At 40.3% G+C, this 16,592-nt stretch overlaps 1 protein-coding gene across 12 annotated transcripts in view; it reads left to right on the top strand.

The window, feature by feature from the left end:
- Positions 1-16,592, top strand: part of CALD1 (caldesmon 1) — a 212,570-nt gene that overhangs the window by 163,332 nt on the left and 32,646 nt on the right. For 9 of the 12 annotated variants that reach the window (XR_005200964.1, XR_001826475.2, XR_005200962.1 and 6 more), the window contains 4 exons: positions 2,591-2,737; positions 6,875-7,919; positions 9,211-9,276; positions 15,223-15,368. Coding sequence is in view for 6 of the 12 variants with exons in the window: in XM_017532611.2 (XP_017388100.1) it covers positions 2,591-2,737; positions 6,875-7,919; positions 9,211-9,276; positions 15,223-15,368 (1,404 nt within the window). In the remaining 6 variants the exon portion in view is untranslated. The remainder of the gene's footprint in view (positions 1-2,590; positions 2,738-6,874; positions 7,920-9,210; positions 9,277-15,222; positions 15,369-16,592) is intronic. The other 3 variants (XM_017532612.2, XM_037739978.1, XR_005200965.1) reach the window with 2 other exon arrangements.

Below are 16,592 nucleotides of genomic sequence, written 5' to 3'. Positions count from 1 at the left end.
AAGGGCTTTCTACTGCAAACTACAATGTGATTGAATTAGAAAGGAACATTCAAATCATGTCATGTTGTCACCTCAAATTCAACAAGTCTAAAATTGAACTCATCTTTCCCCAAAAGCAGCTCCTTAACTGAACTTTCCTAATAACAGGAAGATACTGCAGTGTAGAATGCTTTGTCATGACATACCTATTATTTCATTTGATTGTCACACACAAGAATATTTAACTCAGGTTAATCAAAGGGCTGTAAATTAGTAAGAGACCAGTTCTAAAACCCAAGTTTTCTGAATCATGATCTAGTAATCCATTATCAACTATATCCCACTGCCCCCTCTATATTTGTAGAATAAACTAGCCCATTTTATAGAATTAGTGACACTTTATTTGTATTGGCTTTTGAGGATTGCACATAAGCAGATTTTTGTAAATATGAAGTCAGATTTTTTCAAGTAGCAAAGAAGAAACCAACCAACCTTTGGAATCCTTAATCCTGTTTTTTGTGAGATACTTCAGTGGAAAACATTCATAACATTCTTATTATTGAAGTCAAAAGATGACACAGATGAAATAAAGTACTAAGTCTAAGCCTAATAATGCCTAATTTATAACTCCAACATGAGCAAACCATCTTCAGTTATATTAGGTTCATGTATGGTATACGTGGTATAGTTCTACTGTTTTATTTTAATTTGCAAATTATTTTGGCTTTGCAATGATACAAGAATCATAAACATGTTCTAGAGAAGTGCCACACAACAGTGCGCCTATAATTAACAATACTGTATTGTACACTTTAAAATAGGCCACAGGGTGGGTTTCATGTTAAGTGTTCTTACCACAATTTTAAAAAGAGTTATTAGTATGAAATGTTTACATATCTGGATTTCTATTTTGTAGACATGTAAGTAACATTGTAACAAAAACACTGCAACTCTCTAATACAAAAAGCAGCTTGCTACACAATGCAGCCCCATATCCTCACCAACCCACTGACCCTTCAAGCCAGCACCCATGCTTTCTTGGCACTCTGTATCTCATCAAAGGTGTCAAAATAGCTATTTCCTCTTGAGTATGAGCTTCTGCAGTTCCCCAGCTCCAATTCTTTATTTGGAAATAAGTCTTAAGAGAAACATATCTAGCATAGTGATATTGATTTGTAATCTCCTCAAATAGGCATTCACTTTAGATGACTACAAAAGCTAAGTAGAGTTCAAGAGCTCAAGACTAGCCTAAGCAACATAGTGAAACCCCATATCTTAAAAAGAAAAGTACAAAAGTTAGCTGGGTGTGGTGGTGTGTGCACCTGTAGTCCCAGCTACTCAGGAGGCTGAGGTGGGAGAATTGCTTGAGCTTAGGAGGTCAAGGCTGCGTGAGCTGTGATCACACCACTGCACTCTGGCCTGGGTGACAAAGTGAGACTCTGTCTCAAAAAAAGTGCCAAATAAGGTATACACATGTGAAGTCCTCTGTGTCTCTTCTGTCTGCCTCAGCCTATAGACATCTATCTAAATAAACAGCTGTGGGCCATTGTGTTGTGCCCAGCATGTGGGTGGTATGATACTAAAGCATGTTTTAGAGCAGAAGAGGGGGGCTTTAAAGGGAGCTGTCACCCCTTCAAAATGCACTGACTCCGAAGCATCCTACCCATTGTCAGTAACACCTTCTCTCTCCAGTGAAAAGGAACTGGGGAGAAAAACAAAATCCAAGCAAAGAAGATATTCCTCTCCCAATTTTAATAATAGTTATTATTTAATATATTTAATTTTAATAATTAGTATATTTTTGTAATTAAATTTAATAATTTTGGCTTATTAACACCAAAGTCCTGGTTTGGTAGTGTAACTTGATTCTTTTCTGATCTTCATGACAGTGTCTACACAAGTAACTCATGCAACATGCTAGATCTTGTTAAGTAAGCATTTTGATTATTTTTGGTTCAATACTTTGGGTCTCTTCTTCTAAATCTTACATACTGATAATCACCTTTGTAAAGAAATGCTAACCCAAGGCCGGGCGCAGAGGCTTACACCTGTAATCCCAGCATTTTGGGAGGCCGAGGTGGGTGGATCACGAGGTCAGAAGTTCAAGACCAGCCTGGCCAGCATGGTGAAACCCCCATCTCTACGAAAAATACAAAAAGCAGCTGGGCATGGTGGCATGCACCTGTAATCCCAGCTGCTTGGGAGGCTGAGGTAGGAGAATCGTTTGACCCTGGGAGGAGTAGGTTGCAGTGAGCCGAGATCACTACCCTCCAACCTGGGTGACAGAGCAAGACTCCATCTCCAAAAATAAAAGAAATGCTAACCCGTAATTTCCAAAGGCAACTTGCTTTTGTGCAGAATGTTTTAGTTGTTATTTGATCATTGCAAATTATCTTCCGTAGCTATTGGATTAATGCTTTTCAAATAGCTAAAAGTCTGAAAACTAGTTCACGAGGTCTCTAAACTTAAGGAACAGGACCATCCTTTTAGAATAATGTGATTCATTAAGCAGTCAAATTCAGAAAAGGGCTCAGGGCTGTTCCTGCCAAGAAGTTGGTGATGACGTTTGGCAGGTGGCATACTCAAGATGTTTGTCTTTGTAATGTTGCAGAATTGCCTACCAGAGGAACGACGATGATGAAGAGGAGGCTGCCCGGGAACGGCGCCGCCGAGCCCGGCAGGAACGGCTGCGGCAGAAGCAGGAGGAAGAATCCTTGGGACAGGTGACCGACCAGGTGGAGGTGAATGCCCAGAACAGGTACTGTCCTCTTTGCGATAGGGAATTTCTAACTTGTGTCTTAGCCTGTCTGTTGAGTGGAATTTGTCAAGCAAAGCATTCCTTTCTCAGCCCAACTCAACCTTTTTCGGTCAATCTAACTTGTTTAATTATTTTGTGGTGTTTTAGGCAACGAATCTGATTGGATAGGAAATCTGGTTTAGACATTAGGACATACTGTTCTCTCTCCACCCCATTCCCATCTCATAAACATACCCCAGTTGAAGGCTTTTATTTCATCTTACAATCTAATATTTGCTTAATTTAATAAGTATGTGGGCTATATCTTTACATTTATATGTTTAATTTTTTTGTAATTTCAGTAGTTTTGGGGGAACAGGTGGGGTTTTGGTTACATAGATAATAATAGTGATTTCTGATATTTTAGTGCACTCATCACCCGAGCAGTGTACACCATCCTCACTGTGTAGTATTTTATCCCTCACGCCCCCCCTACCTTTCTCCCTGAGTCCCCAGAGTCCATTTTATTGTTTTTATAGCTTTGCATCCCCATAACTTAGCTCCTACTTATAAGTGAGAGCATACGATGTTTGGTTTTGGTTTTCCATTCCTGAGTTACTTCACCTAAATAATAGTCTCCAACTCTATCCACGTTTCTGTGAATTCCTTTATTTTGCTCCTTTTTATGGCTGAATAATATTCCATGTTGTGTGTGTGTGTGTATACATTTTACATGCATTGTTACGCAGTTTGTGTGTGCGTATGTATATATGATGTATATATGTATATATATACATACACACAACATGGAATATAGATATAGATATATATCACATTTTCTTTACGTACTTGTTGGTTGATGGGCATTTAGGCTGCTTCCATATTTTTGCAATTGCAAATTCTGCTTCTATAAACATGTGTGTGCAAGTATCTTTTTCATATAATGACTTCTTTTCCTCTGGGTAGATACCCAGTAGTGTGATTGCTGGATCAAATGTAAGTTCTACTTTTACTTCTCTAAGGAATCTACATTGTTTTCTGGTGGGTTATATCTTTAAATAAGGAGAAGTATTTACATTTATTCTATAGGATAGTGCTATCTGTTTGGAACTGAAGATGTGTTAGTTTAATAGAGTCCTCCATGCCTACCATTAGCAGATACCACATGAATTTTTTAAGTGGGTATGAATTGCAGATGTCTTTTTTCTAATATGCAGCCCGAATCAATAGTCTTTGATCACCATAATATTCAACAAGATACAAAATTCTGCTTAATTTAATGTGATTATTCAAACACACTTAATGAGTTTGCTGTTACATTTTTTCTCACTCTGGTCCTGGTCGAAATCAGGGTTGTTGAAAATGACTAATAGGCTCAACTTCTTTAAAAAGGGCTTTTGCAGCAGAAATAAGGTCACACAGTTCATTATGCTAATGGTTAGTATATGTCATTTATATTGTCATTTATGTGCCCCAAGGTCTAAAAAAGATGAGGATATTTGAGGAGGAAAATGGAGAAAATAATTTCAATTTAAAACCATGGACTGATTATAATGGATACACTATATAAGATCTCACATGTGGTTTTGGTTTTAGATTGTTTTATTTTATTTAATTCAGTCTATTTACAAAATGCTGAAGGGAATGGGGCCTGGCCTCCTTAACCCAAGTATGAGAGGCTGTATTAGAAGGTTTCTGAAAGCAGTCTTGAAAATGTTGGCAGGCAGCACAGATATTGGTGACCTTTTCCCTTGGAAAGTAGCTCTAACTGGGGAGTAAGTAGAGCAAAGGGGAAATAGGTACGATCTCTAGGGTTCACTAACTGACTTTGACTCCAACTTGACCTTTCACTAACTGATGTCTTCACTTAAATGGAAATAAAAATTATACCTTTCTCCTAAAAATTCTGCCAAACTTAAACTAAGTAACACTGCATGTAAAATGCAGAGTGTCTTACACATACTAAGCACTCAAGAAATTTTCACTGTTACCAGATGCTTAACACTGGGGGGCAACATAGTCATTCCCTACCTTTTCTATTTTCAAGCTGAGAGAGAAAGAATATAAAGAGGAGTTTTAAAAATGGCATTTTGATGCCTTTCCTGAACCTTGGTTATTAATGGGTGGTCAACGGTCAACAGGGGCTTAGAAAGTTACCGGTGGTCCGTAGTTTTCTTGCTTTTAAAATCTTGCTTCTCCTTGTCCTTCTCTTCTCATATTTGGCTATTATTCATTATTTCATGGTATTGATTGAATTCAAATTCTTTTTTTTTTTTTTTTTTAGAAAAGCATATTGAGGCCTGAGAATATGTGATTTATCTCTGACATATTAGCCACAAGAAGAATAGTTAGTCTTGGGGCCAAATAACTCTTAACTGGCACTTGATATTTACTGATGATTATTGTCATGATTTATAAATAGGCAAAGAAATGTTCAATACAGTTTGGTTTTTTTTTTTTTTTTTTAAGCATAAGAAGACTTTAATCTGGCTAGCACTTTGGAATTTTGGTGCCTTTTAAAAATTATTAGAATTCAGTTGATCCAAATGCCCTCTCTAGAGACTTCCCCTTAAATTATAAATTTTTTGCATTTGTAGGGACATTTAATCTTCACATGTCTAATTCATGGAGGCAGTATCCTGTAGCAAAAGTAAAAGCCAAGAAAGTTTTAAAGCTAGTTTTTACTCTGCCATTTTTTATCGTTAAATATGAAATGTGTTTTTCCAAAATTAAGTGAACTTGAACTTCAAAAGGGCCAAGTTTGGTCTGAACTATGAAATTTGATGGAGTTTCTAAACACTGCAAGACAAATTCTTCCAACTCTGGTCACAGTTCTGGTATCACATGACTGGGTGTTTCCTACAAGTAGGAACCAACACCCCCGACTTGGACAGTGTCCAGCGTCCTGCAACAGCGAGGGAGGTGATGGACAACAGTTTAATTTTTAGAGATTTTCTTTTCTTTGTAAAATAAATGTCAAATGTAACTGCCCTTTGTCCACTGTAGAAAAGATAGACAAGAAGCCCTTTATTCATGGAAATCTTGACAAAGAAGGTAGACTGTGTAAACATTCATTGGGGTAATGCTGGCTGCTATAAAGATTAGTGCCCCCCAATTTTAAGTTTAGTGCAGTAACACTTACATTATGCATATTTCTGTCTAGTAGGTGGAACCAGGTACCTGTCTTCTTTTGTCTTGTGACTCTCAAAACCTAGGGCTTGGCTCTCACTGATCTACCAGCAGACAGAGAGAAGACAGAGAATGCACCTCTGTTTGTTCATTGCCTTGGCTGGACATTTCTGTTTACATTTCATTGGAAGTTATTGGTCGCATGGCCCCAACTAGGTACAAAGAAAGGAGAAGGTGGAAATTTAATCCTTGAGTGGTAATCACTACCCCTGACTATGGGAGGAGGAACAGGAATTGCAAGGGACACTTAGATGTCTCTTCCCTTGGGGTCATTGGCATGAGTGTGGAATCTCAACACTGTCATGTACATTTTCTTCCTCTCAAAGTGCCTTGGGACCCTCCAATCCAGATCAGGAATTCTAGATGACCGAATGACATGTGAGAATACTACCTGACACCAAACGAATTCACTTATTATTTCAGTTTGGTCCTTAAGTTTGAATTCCCCAAGAAGCAGCCAGAAACAAAGATCTGACTGCTAGTATTTATTTGTAAGGTGATCCTAGGAAACGCTGGTGGGGCTGTGGGAAGGTGAGACAGAAAAGGGAAGTCCACCAAATAAAGTTTGTATTACCAAGCACGTCACCACTGTGGGTGTCTGGAGCTTCACTCCACTGGGAAACTCTGAGATCCAGTGTGGAACACACACCTCGGAATTATCCAACTCAAAAAGTGAGGGGTGCTGAGGTATCGAAACACTAGGGCTTGTCCATTTTTGTTTGAAAGCTGCTTCCAGGGGACATTTCATACCCAAGCCACTTCTGGCATGTTGAGTAGACTCCAGTGCCCAGAGAAAGGCTAGCACATGCTGTCAGCTGAAAGCCAGGCAGGCATGTACTAAAATGGTAATGGGCTGGGGATATGGACGAGCTTGGCACCTGCTGTAGTCCTGGGTGGCACAGGCCGTATGGATGCTGCTGACTGATGAATGAACAAGCTGTCTTTGGTGGTGTTCTTTCTGTCGTACAGTGTGCCCAACGAGGAGGCCAAGACAACCACCACAAACACTCAAGTGGAAGGGGATGATGAGGCCGCATTCCTGGAGCGCCTGGCTCGGCGAGAGGAAAGACGCCAAAAACGCCTTCAGGAGGCTCTGGAGCGGCAGAAGGAGTTTGACCCAACAATAACAGATGCAAGTCTGTCGCTCCCAAGCAGAAGAATGCAAAATGACACAGCAGAAAATGAAACCGCAGAGAAGGAAGAAAAAAGTGAAAGTCGCCAAGAAAGATACGAGATAGAGGAATCAGAAACAATCACCAAGTCCTACCAGAAGAATGATTGGAGGGATGCTGATGAAAACAAGAAGGACGACAAGGAAAAGGAGGAGGAGGAGGAAGAGAAATCAAAGCGAGGGAGCACTGGAGAAAATCAGGTAGAGGTGATGGTAGAAGAGAAAACAACTGAAAGCCAGGAGGAAACGGTGGTAATGTCATTAAAAAATGGGCAGGTCAGTTCAGAAGAGCCTCAGCCAGAGGAGGAGAGGGAACAAGGTTCAGATGAGAGTCCCCGTCATGAAAAGGTAGAAGAGGAAGACAGGGAAAGAGCTGAGGCAGAGACGGTAAGGTTGGAAGCAGAAGAAAGAGAAAGAATTAAAGCTGAGCAAGACAAAAAGATAGCAGATGAACGTGCAAGAATTGAAGCAGAAGAAAAAGCAGCTGCCCAAGAAAGAGAAAGGAGAGAAGAGGAGAGGGAAAGGATGAGAGAGGAAGAGAAAAGGGCAGCAGAGGAGAGGCAGAGGGTAAAGGAGGAAGAGAAAAGGGCAGCAGAGGAGAGGCAGAGGGTAAAGGAGGAAGAGAAAAGGGCAGCAGAGGAGAGGCAGAGGGCCAGGGCAGAGGAGGAAGAGAAAGCTAAGATAGAAGAGCAGAAACGTAACCAGCAGCTAGAAGAGAAAAAAAATGCCACACAAGAGACAAAGATAAAAGGGGAAAAGGTAAAAGTGAAAATAGAAGGGAAATGGGTAAATGAAAAGAAAGTGCAAGAAGATAAACTTCAGACAGCTGTCCCAAAGAAACAGGTACAGTAAACATTTTGCACCATATGTGTGATGCCTGTGACTTGTGAGAAATGTAATGCACATCCAATTTGGGACTGAGGCCACATGCATATAGCGCACGTGCTTGGTCATTTGGCAAGCTATTCATTTTTTCAGGCCATAGCAATACGCAAGCATGCAGCAATTGATTGATGGCTGAATATTCAATCAACCAAATTTACTGGGACAGCCAGTAAATTTGGCTGTCCAAAAGACAGAGAGAAATTCATTGCTCTGTGCTTGATTTTTATGAATTCCAAAAAAAAAAAAAAAAAAGAATTAATCTAAAGACGATAAATGTGGTGGTGCTGTGTTGGTTTCTGATTCTACGCCTGCATCTAAAATCATTCTTTTAAATATCTTTCCTCTATCCATAGGTCTGCATGAGGCAAGAGGCCTGTAACTCCTTACCTCACTCATGGGTTTGACATTGAATACAAAAATATAAAAGCTGGGGTGGGAAATAGACATGAAGTATAATGGTCAGACATTTCATCTTAAGAAGGCAAAACAAACCCCTGGAAATTAACTGGTAATAAAGAAGGGAAAGGAAGTGGATGGAACCTTTCCTTAAAAAAAAAAGTCAAAACCCTGATTTGCCAACATGTAGACCTCAGCTTAATGTAGACTTGCAGAAAGCCATTAATTTAGGGTAGTATCAATTTATAACTGACTGGTAATTAAGAGCATACATATTGTTCTTTATTACCCAGGTGACATAAATTCACGTGGCTTGAGGAAGGGTGGAAATAGTAGGGGGGAAATGTTTGTAAGCTTTGAGAAAGATGTTTTTACTGTCTGCAAGGCTGCATTAGAAGCACTGTACCTAATAAACACCACACCACCACCATCCCTGAAAAAAAGAAAAAAAGAGATGCTTGCACATTCACCTCTCCAGAGCAAATTCTCTGTCACTAAGTCTGCAATGCACTGAAGTTGTCTTTTAACTCCTGCTTCTATACAAGAGGCTCGTCAACACAGCTATAGTTGAGCTCATGAGCAGCGTGCACCAAATCACACATGAGGTTTGTAAACATACACAAGGAGTGCCACACCATGCTAGATTTCAGTGAGCACAATGGCAGGCACACAAGATGTTGGGGTGGGAAGAAAATATCCCACCTTGCTGTTTAGAACCACTGTGCTGTGAGCGCTGAGACAGAAGAGAAGCCATCCCGCGCACTCGCAAGGCGATCCGAGCACCCTCTCACTCTTGTCAATTAGAAAGGTTTTCTTTTACTTGTATGACCTTACCATTCTTGAAAATAAAAAGGGAGAAGAAAAGGGAGCTAAAAGAGAAAAGTTTCAAGAAGACAAGCCTACCTTCAAAAAAGAAGAGGTAACTGTGATTGAGAAGTAATTATCCTAAAGCAATAGAAAAAGCAGGCAGTGTTCCATGACATCTCAGGTCTGACAGTCTCAAAATTGTAACCTCTTATCCAGTGTATTTCTTTTTTTTTTTTTTTTTTTTTTTTGGGACGGAGTTTCGCTCGTTACCCAGGCTGGAGTGCAATGGCGCGATCTCGGCTCACCGCAACCTCCGCCTCCTGGGTTCAGGCAATTCTCCTGCCTCAGCCTCCTGAGTAGCTGGGATTACAGGCGCGTGCCACCATGCCCAGCTAATGTTTTGTATTTTTAGTAGAGACGGGGTTTCACCATGTTAACCAGGATGGTCTCGATCTCTTGACCTCGTGATCCACCCACCTCGGCCTCCCAAAGTGCTGGGATTACAGGCTTGAGCCACCGCGCCCGGCCTATCCAGTGTATTTCAAGCCATGACTCACAATCCATTGAATAGTGAGATCCAGTTAGAATGTCTCAAAATTAAGTCAATGTATCAGTCAGCATTTGTTTAAAAAATGAAATGGATATAAGGCATCAGAGGGCATTGTAGGTAGTAAGTATTGCATTATCATGTAAATTGTCTCTTTTTCTGTGGGATGCCATCAGAAAGGCTTGAAAAACACTGCTGGAATCAATTTATCCTGCTTTCTGTTCTTCTGAATGCTAATTTTTTTTTCCTTGAGCCATTCTACTTTCATTTCAATCATGAAATATTTCCAACTGGCCTTGATTAATGCTTTAACTTTTCAAAGGAAAAACACCCACACACATCTCAGTAGAAAATTGGTGAACTGAAGGTGATATTTGGTTTTCAAAAGGGAAGTTTGGCCAAATGTTCTGCATTGCATTTCTGAGGCACACATGGGAGTGGGTGCCAGGGTGTTTGACTGTAGGTAAGTGAACAAGGAGCTATACGGACAGAATGGCATGGGGTTTGACAGTAATCAGAGTGCCACATCAGAACACCTGATTGCAAGTCGACTCTCATGCTGTGTTTACCTCAAATAATCTTAAAATTTTTGACTATACTAAAATTTTGAATAAATTCACAATACTTATTAGAACGTGGTGGAACTGAATCATCAGAAGTAGGAAGACCCAAAGTTCTTCGCCTCTGAGACTGGTGAAGTGCTTTGTAGCCAGAAAGCTCCAACCCCATTAGGCTGTTGCTACATTTCTCTGCCTATCATGGCATCTACTAAGAAAACTCAAAATCTTTTTTTTTTTTTTTTTTTTTGAGACAGAGTCTTGCTCTGTTGCCAGGCTGGAGTGCAGTGGCGCAATCTTGGCTCACTGCAATCTTTGCTTCCCAGGTTCAAGGGATTCTCCTGCCTCAGCCTCCCAAGTAGCTGGGATTACAGGCATGTACCACATCCAGCTAATTTTTGTATTTTTTAGTAGAGTTGGGGTTTCACCATGCTGGCCAGGATGGTCTCGATCTCCTGACCTTGTGACCTGCCTGCCTCAGCCTCCCAAAGTGCTGAGATTACAGGCGTGAGCCACCATGCCTGGCCAGAAAACTCAAAATCTTAAACAGAGAAATCCATATTTAGAAAACAGATGACCAGATTAAATAGGGGGTAGGTTATTTTCTTAACTATGTTTTGTAAATTTCACATGAAAAATGAAAACCCGTAGTTCATGTTATATACTACATTTCTGTTAAGATGTATGTTCCTCTCTGTTTCTAATAGAAGTTGTGGTGGTTTGGAAGGGAAAATTGAATATGAGCACAGACCATGTAAAAGAAGGAGAAAGTGTAAATGCTAATAACAGGAAAACTGAATTTAGCTCTCATGGGGTATTCAAGGAAATCATTGAACATGCTGGGAAACACTTTACACTTTGTGAACAAATACCTGCAAATTCATTTACAAAAAGTGAGAAATGAAAGTTACCTTGGAACTAAACTCAAACTGAAATATGTCCCACATGGGTTCTCGAAGTGTTTCCTGGTGAATGTCTTTATAGAAAGTGGGCATGATTCAGTAATTAAACGTGTGGGGGAAGGGAGGCTGTAGAAAACACTGGATTCTATATTTATAATTTCATTCAATTCACTAAAATTGGATTTGTTTGTCCTGACCAAACTTTCTATACCTATGTATAGTGTCTGAGAATTAAAAGGGCCCATCAGTTGCCACTGGGATGACCCTTTTGCCTCTTTTCAGATAAGGCCCTAGTTTAACAGCGTCCTTGGTGTCCATCAGATACTCCCAGGAATGACTGAGCCCTGCCCCTTTCCCAAGTTGCCCTTCAGCACATTCCAGCCAGTTCCAAAAACTTTGACCTGTTTTTGACACAACACCAGATAAGCCACTCAAACCAGGATTAAAAGAAAAGAAAACCCAAATCGATATTCCTATTTTAACATCGTGTAAATAATCCACTGGTCGAAAGACTAGGTTTTCCCCTTTCCAGCTAGTTGTACTGTTTCTTTATGTAGTCAGCCTAAATCACGTTTACATGATTCAGCCATTTTAAACAACCTCTTCCTTTTTTTTTCATTTTTGTTCAAAAAAGAAAGAAAGAGGACAACTAACTAAAACCTTTCCTGTCAAGGATTTGTGCACCATAGGATAGGGCAACACAAGTAAACACAAATATCACATGAGCCTTCTTAGAGAAAACATTTCCAGAAATCACTCCGATGTCTTAGAAAACACACACACAAAATCTTTCTCCACTGCAGTTTAACTGTGGCAGTGAGTCACAAATGATCACCAACATTGAAACTTAATTTAGCTTTCTTTCTTTCCTCTCCAGTTATAAAAAGTCTCTTTTTAGTTCTTCATGCAGGAGCTATTTTATTTGTTTTCTGGCCTCTAACAGAAAAACGGTTTCTAGCAGAGATGCTCCTGAGGTATTGGAAAGTGATGTTCATGTCATGCGGACCAACCCTTCCCAAACATAAGTGTGCATGCAAATCACCTGGGAGTCTTGTGAAATGCAGAATCTGATTCCATGAGGTTCATGGACCAAACTTTCAGTAGCAAGGAGTCTAGAAGACATCCATGTTATAGAAATTGAACCCAGGAAAGGATCTGGGGCTTATGAAGCACGTTAAATCCAGCCTGAGAAACCCTAGCTGCACCCGGCGCTTGTTGCTATTCTGGAACCAAATAATGCGAAACATGCTTGAGACACATCTCAGTCCTTGGTCACTTAACTTTCTGAATGTGTCTGGCACAAGGACCTGTCATTTGAATTCTCATCCCCCACCCCATTCCCATGTGTTATTGTACTGGATATCCCAAGTATCTAGAGTTTAACTCAAATGAGCACATTTGGCCAGAGCCTTTCTTATGAGTATGCTAATGTTATCTGTGTATCATGCACACAAACTTTCAGGATACCTGGCTACCTGTGAATCCTTCAGCACAGACATTCTCCATGGTACCATTCTAACCTGTAAGATCTAATGCCTTTCCCAGGGGGCTCAGAATCCCATGAGTTTAGGTTAAATCTGCCATAACATCCAAAAATAAATGTAAAGGCTCTATGGAATTACTTTATTCATTTCCCAGAAAGAGAAAATAATTTGCAGTTGAACTCAAATCATCATTATTACATTGACAATGTTTCTCAGAAGGTTTTCCGAAAAGAACATAAGTCTACCATCCACAATAGCCTTTGCCAATAAAGGCATAGCATGAAAAAAGGTAATTTTTCTTCCGTTAGACATACACTGTTTTACAAATCTACTTTAAACACTTTGGGGACCAGTAAATCAGATTTAATAAATTTGGGGAGAATGGAAATTTTTCTGACTGCAAAATAGGAGAAAGCTAAAGGGAAGGTCTGCATACGTAGCACTCCGCAGACCGTGAGATCCTACTCAGAATTTGTTTCATGGTTATCTCTAAAATAGGTTTCCCTCACATTTGTAGCCACAGATACTTCTTAACCAGAACATCAACTCCAGTCCATGGTTTCTGGGGCTAAGTCTAACAGTGTAGGCCAAAATGAGAATATATTTTGCTTCATCCTTCCTGTCCAATGAATACTGATGTATTTATTCTTGGGCAAGGACAGCCATCAGGGAGCCACAGTGAGGCTGTCATTCAGGCCATGAGCTTGCTCCTTTTTTCTGTAGCCTCTCATGACCCATGAGGAGCCGAGAGGGAAATGACAGGATGAAAAATTCAGAAGGAATCATCTGGTCCAAACACATCTTTTCACATATGTGGGACCAGCATCCCAGAGCAGTCAGGTGATTTGGCCAAGTTACATAACTAGTTTGTTATCAGCTCTGGAGCCAAAAGTCACATTTCCTGATTTGCAGACAAAGCTCTTGGAGAGAATGGCAAGGCCCAGCCCTCCTTTTCAGTGTGTCTGAGGGACATCCTAGGTATATACCCCAAGGTGAAAGATTGAAGTCTTAACTAATTAGGGCAGCATAGTAGTGAATTTCTAGTAATTAATCAGCTAATACCCAAAGAAGACAAACAAAGGGCTTAAAACTCATCAATAAAGACCAACAACCTGTGCTCTTCTTTGCAAAACATGCAGTTTAGGTCAAGCATAGTGTTCCACACCTATAATCCTAGCACTTTGGGAGGCCAAACCTGGCAGATCACTTGAGGTCAGGAGTTCGAGACCAGCTTGGCCAACATAGTGAAACCTGGTCTCTACTAAAAATACAGAAATTAGCTGGGCGTGGTGGCTCATGCCTGTAATCCCAGCTATTCAGGAGGCTGAGGCAGGAGAATTGCTTGAACCCGGGAGGCAGAGGTTGCAGTGAGCCAAGATCGCACCATTGCAATCCATCCTGGGCAACAAAGCAAGACTCTGTCTCAAAAATAAGAAATGAAAAATACACTTTAGAAGTAAATCTTCAGAGAATATCTGAAGAATAAGTGGGAAGGAGTGAGTGATCAGGTCACGGTAGAATGTCCTAGGCAGCAGCACCTAAAGTCCTGAGTCCTGAGTCCTGAATCCTTATGGCCTTCCTTTCCTCTGTGGGTTTCTTTAGAATGCTCATGCATTGTAACTGTCTTGAAAAGAACCATTGTGAATGCACCTCACCTGTTTTCACACTCATCTTTTAAGAATGGATAAGATAATACGATTGAAGTAATTTGAACTCCTTTACCCCCTCCCCCACAAAAAGCTATGTAAATTCAGTTTACTTTTAAATACTCTCTTATTTACTGTAAGAAACACAAACCCACAAGATATGAAAGCTAACACCTGCCCACCATATATCACCTTCCCATGTCTCCCACAGCAATCATAAAACTACTTCCAGAGTACTAAATTTTTACTGACAATGGAAATCAAGGGAAACCCTGGAATTTCTCCTATTCCATTCTAACTTTAATGGTTTAGATGACTACAAACATGGTCTCACAGATCCCAAATATGCCATTGAATCCTCCTACTAAAGGTAGCGTTATTAAGTGTCCCATCCTTGGGACCAAATTTACTTGTTGATTAAAATGCTGGTCTTTGCCAGAAATGGCTTGGAAGATCTAGCTAAACTGGTAGGTTTCCTCTTCTTTCTTTCACATTTGTGTCTTTCTCACAGATTCTCTCTCCATCCAAGAAGAAACCTGTCCAGGCAACCTGGCCATTCTTCATCAAAGCCAGCCTACTAATTGCTCTTCCCAGGGGGAACTGCAAACATCTACTTTTACATGAAGTTCCCAGAACTTAATGGTTTCCAAACAATAGTACTACCACTGCTCTTGAAAGTAAAAACCTCAGTGAGATCAGGAATGATCTTGCCTTCTTAAAATTGTGGTAAAGGTGTTTGTTCACAGGCTAAAGGACCATAGCTCATTCTCTAAGAATTTCCCCTGATTCCAACTCTACCACATCTGAGTGGTTTCTGAGTTTCCTGCCTTCCTAACAAGTTTGGGTCTTATTTGGCGATACCAACCAAAATCCTAATAAGATTTTCTTGTTCTGTTCCTTCCTGATATGTACTGTTGGTTAGAACAAAGACGAAAAGATTAAAAAGGACAAAGAACCCAAAGAAGAAGCTAAGAGCTTCCTGGATCGGAAGAAAGGATTTACAGAAGTTAAGTCACAGAATGGAGAATTCATGACCCACAAACTTAAACATACAGAGAATACTTTCAGGTAAGAAGTAGCAACTAGTTCATAGCAACTGTTCATATGCAAAAAAAAAAAAAAAGTCTTCTCATCCTTTGCCACCAGACAGAAACGTGCTAAACAGGCAGCATGCTTTTGTTGTGAGGTCATTTGTCATTGTCTTAGAGATGCTCACTCAGCAGGTCCGGTTCCCATATCACTAACAGAAGCCCCGCAGTCACCACTCAGACAGGGCTTAATCTGCTTTTCCCATTATTTTGAAAGGCAGATCATGTTTGGCATCCATGGTTTTTTTCACTGACCTCATGTGAGATGAGTGTATTAGAAAACATTATGACTGGGATTCATATCGTTCAACTATTCTCTGTATGGTCTGACCACCTTCATAAGAGACGCTTCTCAGTACCATTTTCAAGAATGCATTTTCTAAAGGTTGTATATAAATACTGCATAAGACTAAGATTGTTTTGTGGCCAAATACTTGGGAAACATTAGGTAAAGCTCAATTCATCAGATTTCTTTACCACAGGACTTTGAGAGTCCTTCATGTTCCTTTGCATTGGAAGTCTCTAAGAGGGAGTGAGAGGGTATGGACCTGCTGCTCTATTTCATACAGTTTGGCAAAACTCTCTTGTAGAGCTTGAGCTTTCCCTTCAACATAATCCCCTACCCCATCACACTGAAAATCTCGGCAACTGATTATCAGACCGACTAGATGAGTATGTCCATGTAAATCCTCATTTCTAAATACAGTCAAATTCTCAGAGCTCTAACAATTTTGTAGAAGAACTTAAGGTGCAGACACTGAGCTGGCCACGTGATTCCTGTGCTCCTTTCCCACAAAACACTCCTCCCAACTACTGGGGCCAAATCCCAACCTCTGTTACCTCACTGGCTGCTGTGCCAGATGTGCCGAAGAAGAGTCTTGGGTCCCTGCCATGTGGATTTCCCTGGGCTTGTTCCTTGGCTGCAGCCTTGTCTATAGAGCCTGTTTTTCTGAGCACTTCAAATAAGAAAGTCACCAAGTAGGTATGAGGGAGAAGTCTGACATGCTTCTTACACCAAAGCCTTCGTCATATTCAAAGCAGGTGGAGCTGCTGGGGATGGACATTTCAGGCTCATCCAAGAGGCTAAGATGGATAAATACAGTTGCCCAAAACAATTTTTCTATACAAAAATTTGAACAGAAACTGACTCATATTTATCTAAAGGAGAACCTAAAGCAGACAGGTATACATAAACACTATAAAT

Source organism: Cebus imitator, unplaced genomic scaffold, assembly GCF_001604975.1.
Source record: "Cebus imitator isolate Cc_AM_T3 unplaced genomic scaffold, Cebus_imitator-1.0 Scaffold77, whole genome shotgun sequence".
Classification (NCBI taxonomy): domain Eukaryota; kingdom Metazoa; phylum Chordata; class Mammalia; order Primates; family Cebidae; genus Cebus; species Cebus imitator.
Note: the sequence above shows the minus strand (reverse complement) of the source record. Positions and strands in the feature narration are given on the sequence as shown.